The 16,985-nt window shown below is 47.3% G+C and overlaps 1 protein-coding gene across 1 annotated transcript; it reads right to left on the minus strand.

The window, feature by feature from the left end:
• Nucleotides 1-507: 507 nt before the first annotated feature.
• arvcfa (ARVCF delta catenin family member a) lies at nt 508-15,660 on the minus strand. The gene is made up of 17 exons (XM_047045363.1): nt 15,639-15,660; nt 12,440-12,616; nt 10,647-11,404; nt 8,864-9,342; nt 8,116-8,299; nt 7,533-7,650; nt 7,126-7,294; nt 6,604-6,621; nt 6,411-6,482; nt 4,075-4,202; nt 3,498-3,648; nt 2,981-3,173; nt 2,598-2,709; nt 2,085-2,172; nt 1,734-1,810; nt 1,343-1,461; nt 508-1,152 (listed from the first exon to the last, which is right to left on the minus strand). Exons 1-16 carry the CDS (start codon nt 15,657-15,659, stop codon nt 1,369-1,371), a joined length of 2,838 nt encoding a protein of 945 aa, XP_046901319.1. The 5' UTR covers nt 15,660; the 3' UTR covers nt 508-1,152; nt 1,343-1,368.
• Nucleotides 15,661-16,985: the final 1,325 nt, after the last annotated feature.

Consider the following 16,985-nt stretch of genomic DNA (forward strand, 5'->3'; position numbering starts at 1 on the left):
TTGGTCTACTTACAGTAGGCTAATTAAAACTAGCTAGCTCTAACGCTACAGTACAATAGGCTAGCCCGTCTAAAGTGATGGCAAAGTCACTAAAAGAACATGACCTCGCTACAGCTAGTTAACTCGCCAACCTTTTCCCTCTCAGTAGCTGAGAATCATTTAGCTTCATGTTTGCAAACAGAATGTAGCAGACCCTTCAACCAGCCCGAAGCTAAATATGGTACTGCACAGATTATAGCAAGCGTGCACAAAAAACGTTCAATTCCTTTTGAAAAATGCACTTCTATATGCGCTCGAGAGTTCAAGGACTAATCTTATTACACAGATGGAGTGGAGCTGTCCAGTGCCTAAACAACTGTCAAAAGTGCCTAAAAAACCACTAACCTTTTTATGGAATACAACTTTTTTTACATCAATAAAATACATACAAAATATAGAAATTATCGATTTTTATTCACTTCCATTTCCATTCAACATTGCGATGCAAGAACAAACACTAAGCAAAAATCTTGAATTTCAGCTTCTGTTAAAATGACACTAGTATTTTGATGTTAAGGTATCCATTCCGTTTTCTGGGTACAAGGTAACAACATCCACAATTGCTAATAAATAACATGAGTATTACAATGAATATTACAATATAAATGCCTTCATTTAGAATATTAACAATCTTATTACACATTTACAATCTCATTTTAACTGGCCTTTCAATTAATAAATAAGGAAATTCTGCACAACTTGAGGAAAATGAACCAACATAGTGTATATCACTAGAGTCAAAGGGTGGTCAGGAAATTCTAAAAAGTAGTCTCCACTGTAACTTCAAAGTCGTGTTGATGTGAGTTTGACTAATTCTAATCGCATAGATTCTGTAATGCATTTTGAATTCTGAATATTTTGCTGGATAATTCCACTTATCCTACTGGACTATTATACAACATGTGTAGAAAATGTAGTATTAATTCTCCTTGATTTTTTTGATGACACTGACATGAAATATAGGACCAAATATACACACTATTCAGATCTGTTGAGGAATAGGCTTCTATTGCCTAGGATCCATCTTTCTTCCTAATTGTAAAATGATCCACATCACCAATGGCTTCTACCAATGTCTGTCATCGTCTATATGCATCTGCAATATAATGTTTCCTGCAAAGAAAAGGAAAGATTTATGAGAAACAACCAAACATTTCCCCGTCCCCCCATGTCAACAGTACATATTTACACAGTTTCACAGCACATCCCACACCCGCATCTCATCTTGGCACATCTGGAGCTAAAACCCCACCTGAAATACCCTCAGGTGGATGTACTGTCTCAGGTGAAACTGGGAGTGTACCTGCACTACAGCCCACCCAGCAGTTTTCACACCCAGGAGTCGAGAGGAGGGGGTTTGCGGTCCACGAGACCCACCGAAGGTCTCACAGCTCTGATAAAGTGCTTCCTCTCAGGAATCGTCTGACAGAACACAAATATAACGTTAGTTGTTGTTGTACAAACGAGTATCCGACCTATGATAACAAGTATGGTTAATAGCTTTTGCCCCAATTTAATAAACCTTGCACCTCCTCCAGGATTTAATTTAATTAACTACTACATTACTAAAATGTCATCATTACATACATCTGCAGTATTAAAATAAATATTTATGTTTATTGAAAAACAAAATTGGGTACAAGATCAAGGCGATCAGTGAGAAGGTAGCCTCGTTCACAAGCAGAACTCCCTACCTGGAACGCCTCTCTCTCCAACACGTGGCCAGGTCCCTCGGCCACTCTGTCAGCCTGCTCTGACACAGAGTATCCTTCTGTGGGTGGAAAGGCATTGTTCAGGAGCCGGGTAAACATCACACAAACACCCAGAGAAGAATACAACAACAAGGAGGTGGAAAGAAAGAAGATAGAGAAAGACAGATGAAAAAGAGAGAGAAATAAGTCTCTCAACTATCACGTATTTAACCAGCTGTGTCTGTTCCACAGAATCACTCCTGGCTGGATGAATGAGATTCGGCAGCAACAGAGACCTTTGAAAAAGAACTGCATAGGAAAACATCCACTTCAGCACAGCCATGTTTTGCTGACCTTGATTTCTTTCCATGAGGGGCAGGGTGATGTCATCGTAGCCCTGCTTTGTATTCTTGTTTTTTTTCGTCACTCCAGTTGTCGTTGGCTGAGTGATGAGGAAAAGGCACATATAAACACGCATGCTATGCTGCTCCGAATCCTCTACCACACAGAGAACACAAAACAAGACGATGCACTCATGACACTGGACTGTGTAATCTTGCTGTGTAAGTTGTTTGTTGCAACGTTATTATTGCACCAAGCCTGGTAAAATAGACTAACTTTGCACTTCCGATCCTGGATTTTTTTTGCTGTTACTTCTATAAACTCTATTTCTACGTATAAAGCATGAAAGGTGGGTTCAGTGGTGCAGTAGAGCATTTCATTACAGATCAAAATATTGCTTTGGATAAATGTCTGCTATACATGTATAACTGGTAAGTATACTTGGGTAAAAGGGTCCGCTAAATTACAACAAAAAAAACATATTTAAAAAGTGCATTTAGTCAGTAATTAAATAATGAAGACTACCTTGAAGTGGCTCTTGTTCCAGCCAGCTTTGAACAGATTGTTCCTCAGGTCCTTGTAGGCCCACACGGTCTGCAACACGTGAGAGGCGGCCTTCGTCTCACGCACTGATTGGCTGACAGACCGGCCACGCCCGAGGACATGCGAGACAAGAGCAGCATGGTACTCGATTGACTTCTTTCCAAGATTACCAAAACCTTATTACCTCGACCCCCGCACACGTGTAACCAAGGACAACTCCTCGACTCCCGAAAAACTGTCAGAACCATGCTCTTCTGATCCTAGATCTTCTACTGTGCTTTATAAATACACTACTCATACTCAGTTTTAGATAAAGGTCTCAGATACACGAATACAAATGCAATGCAAGTGTGCTTCAAGTGTACCTGGTCTTGTTGATTGCAATAAGTTTCTGGATGGCGTGTCCTTGAATGAGCCCTCTGGTGTTCTCAAGGCTGTCTGTGATGATCTCATGGATGGTATTCAAAACAGCCACCACAGTATCCCCCTCTAGATTTTTGGCTGGCCCCTGCTGGCCACAGGGCAGGTTGCTAACCAGGTCCCTCATTGCATAGCCCCCTGGGAACAAACGAGAAAGACACCGTCTGTGTACGAGGATCTGTGGTTTAAACTGATACCGTAGTTACAATTTTTGTTGACTGTGCCTTGGTTAGCTAGCTACTGAAATTAAGATGCTGTTGCTGCCCTGTGTTAAAGTAAATGATCTTGATGCACTGTATTTAAGGAATTTAGATGTTCTTGTTGCACTGTGGAATTATTTACTGACAATAAAATCCTTTCTATAGGCACTATCCGTGCTTCACGCTCAAAGCGTCTGCTGAATGAATAAACTGTAACGTTCGGATGGAAATGTTTGAACTGAGATTTTTCCGTATGTCTTACCTATGAGGTCTTTGTTGCGGCGATCGATGGCCAGGTTGCGGAGAGCTATGGCCACAGCACGGACTACCTTGTCAGCATCCGAACGCAGAAGTTCCACCAGGACTGGGAGTCCCTTCTCCTTCCTGACTGTGGCTCGGATGTAGCTGGACCACTGGGAGCACAGATGGAGAGACAGACAAAATACTAAAGCACACACACAACGAACACTTTGCATACAGACACACACATACATAGTATACACCAGCCCTCTCTTCCCCCAGACTCAAACACAGACACACACAGCATATACACACACACACACCTTCTACATACACACCAAACCCCCTCCCCCACACGAACACCAAAGCCTCCTCCTCACCCTCTCCACACACTATTCCCCTCCACACACACCCATTCCACCCCACTCCCTCCAACACACACACACTCCCCCCCCCCCCCCCCCCCCCACTCCCTCCACACACACGCCCATTCCCCTCCACATACACACGCCCATTCCCCCCCCCCTCCCCCCCACACACACACACGCCCATTCCCCCCCACACTCCAACGATCCAGCCCCCCAGAGCCCGGCACTCACGGCCCAGTGTCCCGCCGCGAGGTTCTGCAGCGCTCCTGCTGCGGCCTCCAGGGTGTTGTGGTTCTGACTGCGGGTGAGGAGGGACAGATACAGCCTCACCACCTCGGGCTGATACAGCAGATCCAGACCTTCACAGAGAGAGAGGGGGGAGAGAGGCAGAGAAAGAGGACAAGAGAGCAAGGCACCAGGGGAGAGAGAGAGAGAGAGAGAGAGAGAGAGAGAGAGAGAGAAGAGAAAAGAGGGCGAGAGAGCAAGGCACCAGGGGAGAGAGAGAGAGAGAGAGAGAGAGAGAGAGAGAGAGAGAGAGAGAGAGACAGAGACAGAGACAGAGACAGAGAGAGACAGAGAGAAACCCCTAACCATCAGAGCTCTCACTGAGGCATATTGAGGCTGACACCATCAGCAACAAGACTAACAGCACCAGGCTCCAGATGGAGGGTGCATTACCAGCATTATTCGTTCAAACACTCTCTAAGGACGCACACATGAAAGATATCTAGTCGAGACTTCCAAATGAAAACTGAATACAGAATATTCCAGCACTACTCCATCTTAAAGAGCACTGTAGACTAAATTAATATTGAGATTTAAACGGGCAAAGAGAAACGTCATCTATATTGGAAAACAATAGCTGTCTTGAAACATTAGTAGCCATGAAACAAAAATAATTAAGTAGGATATTTTATGACACTTCGGTTATGGTTTAGCGCAACCTTTAACAAATTACAACTTTACAAAACACAGATGAGTCTTTGTACCGTTGTGGTTGAAGGATTATCCACAGGGGCAGTTTGTTTCCAAAATCTACTGCCTACCGTTGAGACACTGTGTGTGTATGCATCGCATCAACGTATTAAGTATGAATTATCAATAGAAAAGTGTCTGCTCAGAAAGCAGAATAAGAGCTGGACTCAATTTGAAATGTCATTACCCACCGTTTTCATTACTGGATAGTTTACACAGAACTCTTTAAACTCTAAAGAAAACATCATCTCAGGACAATAATCTGTCACGACAACGCTACCCAAGGATACTACTACTACTACTACTACTACTACTAGGATACTACTCCCCCAGTACAACATTGTTTTATAAGAGTACCATCTAAGGACAATCTTTTAATCACAACACTATTGTATAAAAGGACAACACTATTGTATAAAAGGACAACACTATTGCATAAAAGACAACACTCTAAGGTTAGTACACCCTAACATTCCTTTTAGACAACACTTTTCCAAAGACAAAACAATGTAAAAGATAATCCTATCCAAAGACAACTCTTTCAAACAACCTCACTCTCCAACTCCACTGGAGTCGGCTCCTGCTTGACGTACAAGAACAGGAACCCAGACAGAAGACCTGTTCTGGAATCCTCAGAGTGTCTGTTCGAGTGTACGTGATCAGTCAGTCAAGTCCCCTGGGCATCTCAGCTCCTGTCTAAACCCCGAGCAGACCTCCTTATCACCTTCACTGCAGCTTTCAGCAGGGGGACGGATGGGCATCCGGAGACACTACAGCTGGGGGGAGCCTGGGTACAGGTCCACACACACCTGCCCAGGTTCACACACACACCTGCCCAGGTTCACACACACACGCACACACACAACTGCCCAGGTTCACAAATACACACCTTCACTCAACTGCCCAGGTTCACATACACACCTGCCCAGGTTCACATACACAACTGCCCAGGTTCACATACAGACACCTTTCCCAGGTCCAACAGCTTTATGTGCAGAGTTTAAACAGGTGAGAAATACTAGTCCGTTTTCACTCAGTTATACAACTATCCTTCAGAGGTGTAATTGTAGGTCTGCTGTACTGCATTTCAATATTGATAATGGAGACTATGTACTCAGCAATAGGCATGAGCTACAAACACTGAATTTAAATGTCTATCTGGGAACACAAAGGACATGTCTAATGAGCCTGTAATATGATACTGAATGTAACATAATAGCAGTGCATCTTTATTCCCAGAACCAGAATGTCAACTCAGGCAGACACAAAGACATGGACCTGCACGCAAAATGCATGGTTTCCACGACAACCGTTTGACCTATTGTTTGGACTTATCCAGAGTGCTTCTTTGCCCCTGGTGCACCTGCTGCGGTTTAATTCACATCCCATAATGAACACCCTAAAAACGGTCAGTGGATCAAAAGTAAGTCTTCACCGGCCAAACTGTGAAGCCTCACAACTTTAGCCTTTCAAATAACAAACATGTGAATAGGAATGATTAGGATCCGTTATTATTTGTCAGTTTTATTGATATCCAACCATGTTTGATTGGTGAAATGTCACCTGTCATACATCACAGTAGTGTTTCATACCTTTCATTGGTTGTCTGCGTTTTGGCAAATCCAGCGTTTCATACTTCTTGTCTAGAAGCCCATTTCTCCAACCTACCAAACACACAAGTGCACACACACTTCCATATTTGGAAAAACCGCACTCCTACACACACAATGGGACCTCCATTGAAAACAAAGAAGGAGCACACAGAGAAGAAGCTGCGAGACTCACCTTGATTGAACCACTCCTCTAACAGGCAGCGAAGGAAATAGAAAGAAAGTTCTAGAAAAGCGTTGTGACTCATGATGGGGAACAAAACAGCACAGTATGGAACAGTGAGAGGCTTTTCAAGGTCTGTCTCTTGCACCAACCTTGATGGGTCTAATCTGACTAGCTTGTTACACATATTCATCTGGGAAGTTGTCCTTGGAAACTTAGAAAAGGGCAGGCATAAAATACTTGACAGGTGATTGGATAAACCATCTGTCAATCATTGTCCATCACAGGCTAACTTCAACACCTGAAGCTGCCAGTATTTCCTCATAGGATGCTGATTGGTCCAAACCAATGTGGTATGGGCACAAATGAATAAAGCTTGGCAGATCAAGTTCAAGTTCAAGTCTTTTATTTGTCAGGTGCACAGAGCAACACAAGGTGGATTCTTGAGTGGTCATAATGTCACAAATCCAGCTTCTCTCGCACAGTTAGCTCTAACCCACTTTCCCCTGTTTATTTGCTACATCGACAACAAACCTTTTGCCCTTTTGCTTCCGAAACAGTCAGCCTCTGTCTTCTTCTTCTGCTGTCCTCCAGATCGGGGGACGTGATTGGCCGGGGGCTCTTGAAAGCGCTCCGCCCCCGGAACCTCTTTGTGGACGTGGTAGGAGAGGTTCCTTAAGATGCAGACACAGTTCTCTACTGACTGGGAAGGTAAGAATAGAAAAAAACACAAAAATAAGAATACTGGAAAAAAAACTAAATTATAAAACCACAACATTTTAAAAAAAGGACATTAATAGGAGGGTGAACCCACCCTTTCTAAATCCCCTTTGTTGACCTTGTGGTCCGAGACACTTCCAGTCTCTGCGCTTATCTGCACTTCTGCTGCAGTTTCTATTAATCTGAATTGGAATTCCTATCAGGTGGTCGTGGGTCTCTACCTTATTATCTGTGTCCTTGGTGGCCACTGCAGATTGAAGAGCGTGGAGCAAAGCGTCCACCAGCCCCTCACACTCCCTCAGTCTCTGACGAGCTTCAGCCCCATCTGAGCTCACATTCCTGGGGACAAAACCACAACAAAAGACCGTGTCGATAACTAATAGTCAGCGATGCTGTGGAGTATGGGGGTACAGGTTCTGTGATGGAGCATTGGATTAGACATCGCAGTATCCCAGGTTCAAATCCCCCCCTCCTCCCTGTCCTGCTTTGGGAGAAGTGTCCGTGGGACTCAGTTGGCTGAGTGGTTAGGGAATTGGGCTAGTACTTTGAAAGTTGCTAGTTCGATTCCCGGCCATGCCCAATTACATTGTGTCCTTGGGCAAGGCACTTCACCCTACTTGCCTCGGGGGGAATGTCCCTATACTTACTGTAAGTCGCTCTGGATAAGAGCGTCTGCTAAATGACTAAATGTAATGTAAATGTCTGTGAATGAACACTATCACATTTGGGGTCATTCACGTTTTCCACGGTGGTTTGGTTTCCGGGTCCTGATCTTGGCTTCCCTGACCCGGTCAGTGTGTGTACCTCAGACATCCGGAGGTGTTCTTGAAGACGGTCGTCCACTCCGTCTCCCGGGGCCTGGAATGTTCTGTGGGGTCTCTCCTCCAACCAGAATGCGGGATGATGACCTCATCAGTCAGGGTCTGGAGACCGTGGTTGATGACCATCATCTTCAAGGGTTCGTGGGATGAGAGGTTCCAGAGAGTTCCTTTTGTAAGAAAAACACGGAGGAGGGTGAATCCTGAGAGGTAGGTTGGAGAACGTCAGGTTGCAGAAACTTTTGTTTACTTCAATTTTAACCTATGACCCCTTGATCAGCAATCACATGCTTCAACCACCGAGCTATTTCCTCTACCCATTGGAAGGATTCTAGTCAGCACTGAAAGTATCTACCCTGATATGGGGTATAGATCAGTGGTTCACAATCCTGGTCTTCGTGCTCCCCTGCCCTGCATGTTCTAGATGTTTCCCTGCTCCAACACACCTGATTCAAATGAATAGGTCGTTATCAGGTTCCTGCTGAGCTTGATAAGGACCCATTCATTTGAACCAGGTGTTTTGGAGCAGGGACACATCTAAAAACACGCAGGGAAGTGGAGCACGAAGACCAGGATTGAGAACCACTGGGTCAGAGCATTTGACCGCAAAGTCAAGGTTTGATTCCCTCCCTGAACAAACACATTCCAACTGAGCTCCCCTCAGGACTTCCTCTGAGTCTCTGTACCTGTGACGAGCTCTCTGACCTCCATGTTGCTGGACTGAGTCTCTGTACCTGTGACGAGCTCTCTGACCTCCATGTTACTGGACTTCCGCAGCAGCCTGACCAAGGCAGGGAGGCCATCGCAGTTCTGGATGGCCACCTTGTTGTCGTGGTCCTTCCCGTAGGAGATGTTCCTGAGGGCTCCGCAGGCCTTGCGGTGGACCTCGGCCTTGGGGTGATCCAGCAGGTCCACCAGAACAGGAAGCCCCTTCAGCTGGCGCACGTCCTGCTTGATGCGGTCGTTCTCGTAGCAAAGGTGCTGCAGGTAGGCGGCTGCGTTGGACTTGACCGGGTCCATGGGGTGGCTGAGCATGGTGATGACCTCGCGCAGGTTGGGGTCCCTCCAGCGGGGGTCCCTGCGGATGCCGTCCAGGCTGACCATGCTGCTTCGCTTGTGGGGGAACTGGAGGGTCTGGGCCCTGGACATGGGGTGGAAGAAGGAGCCGGGGTCTACGTCCACCTGGGGGATGATGCCGTCTTCGTAGCCCCCTCTGAGAAGAAACAAAAGAACAACATAAGAACATGCTACAGAGAAGTGGGAGGTAGAGCTAAACAGAGGTGGGGGGAGAGAAGCAGGAAACAGCTATGATATTGTATGTCACTAAGTTATTTTGGAGACTGTTCATGTTCAGGATATTTTAAACTGTCAGTCTGAGAAAGACGAAAGGGCAGATCGAGTGTCCAGTACGCTGTGTCTACAGATCCGTCTTCCGTCTACGAACAGATGGGAAGCGCTGCTGTCCGTCACCGACTGGAAAAAAACTTATTTATTGACGGAGCGGCAGGCTGATTGATACCACCTGCTCCTAAACGGCTGCCCATCTGTCTGTCGTGCGTTCCTCACTGATGCCCCTCGCGCTGGTCTGGATTGAGGACCCGACCGGGGAAGTTGACAGTCTGCGCTGAAGTGTGTACGATCCCTCACTGTTCTGTGGAAAACTCCGCGTCGATGTGCTAATATGGCTAACTCTATATCTGCACTATATGTACAGCTCTTTCGTTAAACACGTCTGCTGTATAGAGGAACTGTAATGTAGCTACACTCTCTCCTCCACTAACTGTATTTACCGTAGGCCTATCTAACGACGTGTTTATACAGTGGGACGAAGAAGACACTTCGGTAGGTTAGATGCCAATGGAAGGGACACATTTCACGTGCTGTTAACTATAACCGTTTTTCTATAGAATCGAACATTTGTGTCGAGAACGGGAATATTTCCTCGGCTTACAACGATCAAAAATGTATCTTCATTCTTCCAAATAAATGACAACCTAAATAGGAAATATATAGTCTAGAAGTAACGCATTAGCTTTTGGAAAGCTCATGAGCCGTGATATTGATCTGTGTGGGCTGCAGCGCTAACTGTGTTCTTAACATGACTGAAACACATGGATAGAGATCAATGTAAGGCCTCGATAAATGGCTTGTTGTTTTAGTTCGATCTAATAAGATGAAAACATGGAGGTACAAACACCATGCGGAGGTACAAACACCATGGAGACAAATACCAAAGCCATCAAAACAGATCACAACATTGCCACCGTCTTAGAAACTAGCCTATAGAAACTCAACATTCATTGAGTCAATAACATTGTATGAATGCCCATACCAAGGTCATGTTTGCGTAGGATTTCATTTGGAACTGTACTTTACTGTACTGTAGTTTATAGCTCTTCATTCAGAATACTGTATGACGAACATTGTTGTAAATAAAAAAACATGTTCTTAACTGACTTGCCTGATATAGGCTAATAAAGGTGAAATTAAACAAGAAATGGAAACTATGGGCCTGACCTGGTTCTGGAGGGTTCCCTGAGAAGCTCCATGGTGGTGATGGGTCTGAACTGGTGGACTCCCCCCAGGGTTGGGTAGCTGCCGGCTGGGTACTCAGCCTTCACCTCCTGGGTCTCTCCTGGTCCCTCCCTGGGTCTCTCCTGGCCCCCAGGCCCGTAGTTATCCCTGGGTAGGGGCAGGGTGTAGTGACCCCCTGGAGGGTAGTTCCTGGGAGGCCAATAGCTGTGGTGGACCCCCCGAGACAGGCTCCCGTACCCGATACACAGGTCGCCCCCGAGACCTACGTAGGAGCCAGGGAGGTTGAGGAGGCCGTGCACATCAGGAGTGGCTGGTGGAGGGTCGGTGGGGCGAGGGGCTGGGGGGGTGAAGATGGTCGAGGCGGTGGCAGTGAGGTTGGCGTTTGTGGGGTCGTCACCGGTTGTGACAATGGAGGGCACAGCGTTGGTGGCGATGTTGAACATGACAGTGGCGTTGGAGGGGGTGGTGGTGATGACGTTGGTGGGGGTGGGGGTGATGGTGTTGGTAGGGGTAGGGGTGGTGGCGTTGGCGAGGCTGGACGTGGGGGTGGGGATCAGGGTGGCTCTGGGGATCATGGACTCGTTCCACGGTGGATCCTTGGGGGCGCCGGTGTCCTCCTCGGGGGACTGGTCAGGGGGGACGGGGTCCTCCTCGGGGGGCTGGTCGGGGGGGACGGGGTCCTCCGTGTCTGGTGGGAGCAGGGGGATGCAAGGGTCTGGGGTCTGGGCATGCTTGGCTTCCTGAGGAGAACAAGGCCTCACAGTGATCTCAACACCAGCCTGACACCTTACCGCACGTTCAAAACACAACAGCCAATTCCTCAAAACAGAGCTGTCTTTTTTTAAGTGACATATTTGTGGACATCTCATATGCTTTATTAGACTGTGTTTTAAGTTAAATGTGACAGGATAAGCCGGTTGAGAGACAAAGAGAGGGTACCTCGCATACCTCTGTGGTATACGCACTTATCGCCAAAACAGAGCTGTTTCACTGCAATCCACAAACTACAAACTGAAGTTAAAAGTCTGTTGCGGAGCAGCGATCATTGCCAACACTGCAGGTGTAGCTGTTTGCTCTTTTTCAACTTGGAGAGTGAGAGAGCTATGAGGCATAGGCATGAGACATTTATAAATATTTAACCATTAAATCTACATACACAACACACGTTGTCTCCCGGGACTAACAGATCAGAACGCCTGCTTCCAGAAGATTCCTGGCATTCTGCCGTACCAGTAAATGCTTGATCATACCTAGTTGCCAGCGAATACATTTAGATTGTATTATGATGAAACAACCTGAGATCCATCTACTGATGACTGATGTGGTACATTTTTTGAAATTCAGTCGTCCGTTTGTGTTCTGAGCTCTTCACCTTGTTATTATTTTATGCTGAATTAAAACATTATAGACATTAGAATAATTTCTTTATTGCCGTTCTTTCTTAATAAGTCTGGAGCAGATTCAGCTAATCAAATGTTGCAAAAGCGTTTCTGGCATCCGATAGCAGGCAGTCGGTTCAGACGAAAAACAGACGTCTTTTTAGATGTGTATTGTGACGAAGGCTGATTAACGTAATGGATGTCTCAGATTAAATAGGTTTCAGATATTAGTGCAAATCTTGAGAGGAGTTAAATGAACCAAAACTTCAATGGATATACAGTATCTCCCTCCACCATTGTCAATGCCAAAGATGTTCAACTATGGAGTAGAATACTAAACGTCTTGTTGCATTCGTGTCACACGCTGTCTGCTGCACATGATGTCAAGGTGCTGACCTCGGTGTCTGTTTGCAGCGGCGTGTCAGTCTCTGTGGAGTTGTCATTGGTGGAGGTGACAGCGGAGGCGTTGGAAGTGGGCGTGTCCAGGTCATCGTTGGTGGCCGCTAGCTCCCCTGGCGGCTCTTTGGGCTCCTGGCTCAGAGCCAGAGCAGAAGGACCCTCCGAGCTTTGTTCCTGTACCACACACACACACACAAGATAATACACACAACGTAACACACACACACAAGATAACACACACAATGTAACACACACACAAGATAAAACACACAATGTAACACACACATAGGAAACCCGTAGGTTTCCAAGCAACTTCATCTCCTATGCAGTCCCCTTCCCCCAATTCCTCCTGACTAATGTAGTCAAATCAGTAGAGATGACACGAGAACACACACACAGAGAGATAAGAGACACAAATAAACAGAGAGAGAGACAGAGAGTGCCACAGAAAACACAAAGAAAAGAAAGAGAGAGAGAGACAGAGAGGGTGCAGTGCAGCAATGTAAAAAGTGTTATCTAAGTGTGAAGATGGTTTAATTAAGCAACGTTGTCTGAGCTCTCTCTCTTTCTAAAGGTCCACCTGCCCCTGCAGAACATCCTGCTGCTGTTCTGCTGACCTTTCACAACCCACCGTTAACAAATCTTCATAGTTAAGCCTGTCAAGCTACACCCTGCGAGTTTGCCTTTATCACACCAACAAGACAGACTGTCTGACTAGGTCAAGTGTTGTGATTGCTGTTGGTCACAATTAGTTTTTCATGTGAGCCAGGGGAAATAGCTTGGAGGGATTTTCTCACGTGTAACTTTGTCTGGTCTTTAATCAACACTGTCCACCTGCTAGCCTGAGACACATGGAGGTCATTTAGTGATTTATGTATATAGACAATAAAGAAACAAACTCTTTTTTTTCTCCCTCTCAGAGGAATAATCTCCACAACCTCTCTCCAAAGGTCCATTAATTATTCAGCAGCAACTTCACAAACGTCTGAGAAGCGAAAACACTAGACTAAAGTCTGGCACCGATGGTGAACATGATTTATTTAGACTTGTTTTTGTAAACTTTGTGTAGTTATTTGAGATCAATGTGATCTTGTGGATGTTGTTGTTAACATGGGGAACTGCGTGTGCATGTGGTGTGTGCGTGTGCATGTGGTGTGAGGTGTGTGCGTGTGCGTGTGTGTCAGGGGGTGCCAGAGTAATCACAACAGGGAAGCATCTTCAGCTCTGCCCATCTTCTTCAAATCACACCACTGCCTTCTCCACAGATGTGCCGGGAGAATTTATGTGTAAATTACAGCGAAACAATCATCCATACCAGTGCGTCATTGGGCTATTGTGATTACCTGAGCTCCATTCAAACCGCAACCCATTTCATCCAATCATCCTCATCGTTATTAGAGCAGCCTTACGACGGCTCTCTCCGTCCTCATCACAGCACATGAAAGAGCTCTCGCCCCTGCTGCGTCCGAAAGCAGGATCATTACGCGAACACGCGTGTTACGTGTGCTGCCACACGGACGAGAGGAAAATTGTTTTTCAGCCCTTACGTCGTCAAAGAGTTGGGGAGTAGATGACCGATGTTGTGATTGGCAGGTTCTAATTACCCCGGAACTGCCGTTTTGAAATACGACACAAAAGGGTGACATCCCTCATCTCCATACCAATGGGATGGTCGGGAAGAGAGAGGGAGAGATGAAGAGAGGGAAAGAGATGGAGAGGGACTAATGGAGAGGGAGAGAGATGGAGAGATGAAGAGAGGGAGAGAGATGGAGATGTGGCGAGATGAAAGAGTCTGTGGTGGTCACACTGGAGACCATGGTGGTGAAAGACATGCCCCCTTCTGCCTGCCTGCCTGCCTGCCTGCCTGCCTGCCTGCCTGCCTGCCTGCCTGCCTGCCTGCCTGTCTGCCTGTCTGCCTGTCTGTCTCTGTCTGCCTGCTGTTTACAAACGAGATGCGTTGGACCTGCATTTGGGAGGCACTGAAGCAGGAAGTGGCACGATGACAGGGTTTGCCTACCTCGTGAGGCACTGCCTCGTGAGGCTGGCCTCCCCGAGTCGCGTGGACACCCTCCGCCAAGAGCGGCCGGGCTCAAGGGCGCCACTCCCGATCCTCGTCACAACGTCATTAAGATGGATAAATCATGCAGGAGAGGGAGATTACCGGGAAAGTGCCAGAACACTGTCACGGCGATGGGCCAGGCTTTCTTTGGAAGGGAAGGCAATTTGGTGCGGAACCGCGGATGAGATGTTGTGAATTGTTCATTTGTCTCCATGATGATAAGTGAAGATGGTTGTGCCTCCCACGGTCGATGTGGCGGAAGGACTGTTGTGCCACAGAGGTCTGGGACCACGAGGAAGCGTCTGTGTCACACTTCACTGTCGTGCACGTCGGCAGTTTCAGAAACACTCAGGGTTTCAGATCTGGATTGTTTTTTGTCTGACAGACTTTAAGAGACGGGGAGGCGGAGACGCAGAGACGCTCATGCAACGCCCAGGCGTTTTCTCATCTCCCAGTCGAGGTGTCGAGGAAGCTGTAGGCGTGCCAGCGCAATCTGACAACAGAACATTCCATCCACTTCTGCGCAAACACATCATTTCGATTGAGGACGAGAGCTCCACTCCCCCTCACGGTGTGTGTGTGTATGGTGTGTGTGTGTGTATGGTGTGTGTGTGTGTGTGTGTATGGTGCGTCCGTGGAGCATTAAAGCATTCAAATACTGCATGGTCATGTGTGCTCTGCCTTAAGGCTTCCACTGACAGACCGGTCTGAGCTCACAGAAGGCAGCGTATTCCCCTGTGGGGGGCTGTTCTCCTCATAACACTATCAGGATTAATACCCTCTCGATAGGTCTGCAGTACACACACACACACACACGGGAATGCATACACACAGGCGGACGCACACAGACACACACACAGGCGAACGCACACAAGCCCGGACGCACGGTAGAGACACATGCACTTGGCAGAGAGATGTTAACGGCATGTCCCCCCTGCACACAAGCACACCGCGACTAGGAACCATGTGATGACACCTGAACGCTGGCTTGCTCCCCTCGCACAGCGTGGCAGAAAACCACCAGCAGTCTGAACAAACATGCAGCTGCAGAAACAGAAGCAGACCTCTGAATCAAAAGAGAGAGAGAGAGAGGGAGAAAGAGAGAGGGAGGATGCGGAGGGAACGTAGCGCGCTTACCTCCTTCACCTCAGCAGGCATCGCTCAGATGTCTCTGATTATCTTCTCCCCAGATGACGGGAGATTATCACCCTTCTGTGAGACGGGGAGAAAGAACTGCGTCAGTGTTCTTCCCTCCGGTATCTCTCTGTCTCGACTCTCCCCTGCGAACGTGGAGGCAGTTCAGACATGAGCAGCCATCCTTTCTCCTGGCTCACCCGAACACACGTCCGCGCACGCACACACACACACACTCACACACTCGCACCGGACGCGCACACACACCATTCACACACGCTCTCTCACACAGTCGTGCAGTGAGCTCGAATGAATGTTGCCCTCTCCCTCATGAAAGAGGTGCTGAATTGACAAAAAAATATAAAACAGACAACCTCATCACAACACGCTTCCTCTCTGCTGTCATAGTAACAGGAGCAGCGTCCAGGGATTTGGGGGATGTTGGTGGTGGGTTGGAAAGTGAGAGATGTTTCTGTGGGAGAGAAAAGAGCTTTTGGAGGTTTAAGGAGCTCTGTAATCTCTGCTGTCTCCCTGTTGTTTGCCCAGGAAGTGAGACATGAGTAAATACTAGCACACACACACACACACACACACACACACGCTTTCGTATAGATCCCCCTCTGGGCTCACAAAATGATGCAGCTGGAGTGGAGAAGCACGCTCAAGCCCAACCCTGTGTGCCCCACGTGCTCAACGGCAGGGGGAGAGATGGTAGGGCACAGGGGGGGGGGGGGGGGGGGAAGGGATGGAGGGGCACAGGGAGGGAGGGAAGGAGGGTGGAGGGATGGAGGGTGAAGAGAAGAAGATAGGAGGGAGGGATGGAGAGATAAATGGCCGAAGGTGTGAAAGGAAGTACAACAGAGGTACTGCACACATTGACATCTTGGTAGACTGACACAAGATAAATCCACTTAAATACCAATAACAGCTCTCTGGAAAACCTACCCAATCGCCCCCTCTGTGTGCTGAGGCAGACGGGAGGCAGAGCAATGCCTCCCTGGATGTCTCCTGTCAGTTGGTTATGTGGCGAAAAGACTTGACAAAATGATCCGCGGACGAGAGATGAACCAATGGTGATGAAGATCTGGTGTGCTGTGGCTGGTCTCATGTGTTCAGACAGAAACAACTTCGCTCTATGGAAGCAGCAATACTGGCACCGTCTCCCTGCACATGACAGAAACTGGGATTGCAGCTCGCAATTATGCTGTAACTGCATAGCAAAAGAAATGCCTGTAGACCGACACAGCCATGCATGACCCTCCCACACAGAGACAGGAGCCTCAAAGTAACGTACAGTAGAGTACAGTAGAGATCAGTCACAGTTCTCTGCAGTATGCTACAGTGCAGCAC

This window comes from Hypomesus transpacificus, chromosome 22 (genome assembly GCF_021917145.1).
Source record: "Hypomesus transpacificus isolate Combined female chromosome 22, fHypTra1, whole genome shotgun sequence".
In the NCBI taxonomy this organism is placed as follows: Eukaryota; Metazoa; Chordata; class Actinopteri; order Osmeriformes; family Osmeridae; genus Hypomesus; species Hypomesus transpacificus.

Coding starts and splice junctions, on each gene's coding strand:
- arvcfa (XM_047045363.1), bottom strand. CDS start 15,659: ATGCCTGCTGAGGTGAAGGAG. Junction 9,343..10,646: donor AGGGAACCCTCCAGAACCAG/GTCAGGCCCATA, acceptor GTTTCTTCTCAG/AGGGGGCTACGAAGACGGCA. Junction 4,203..6,410: donor ACGCAGACAACCAATGAAAG/GTATGAAACACT, acceptor CTCTCTGTGAAG/GTCTGGATCTGCTGTATCAG.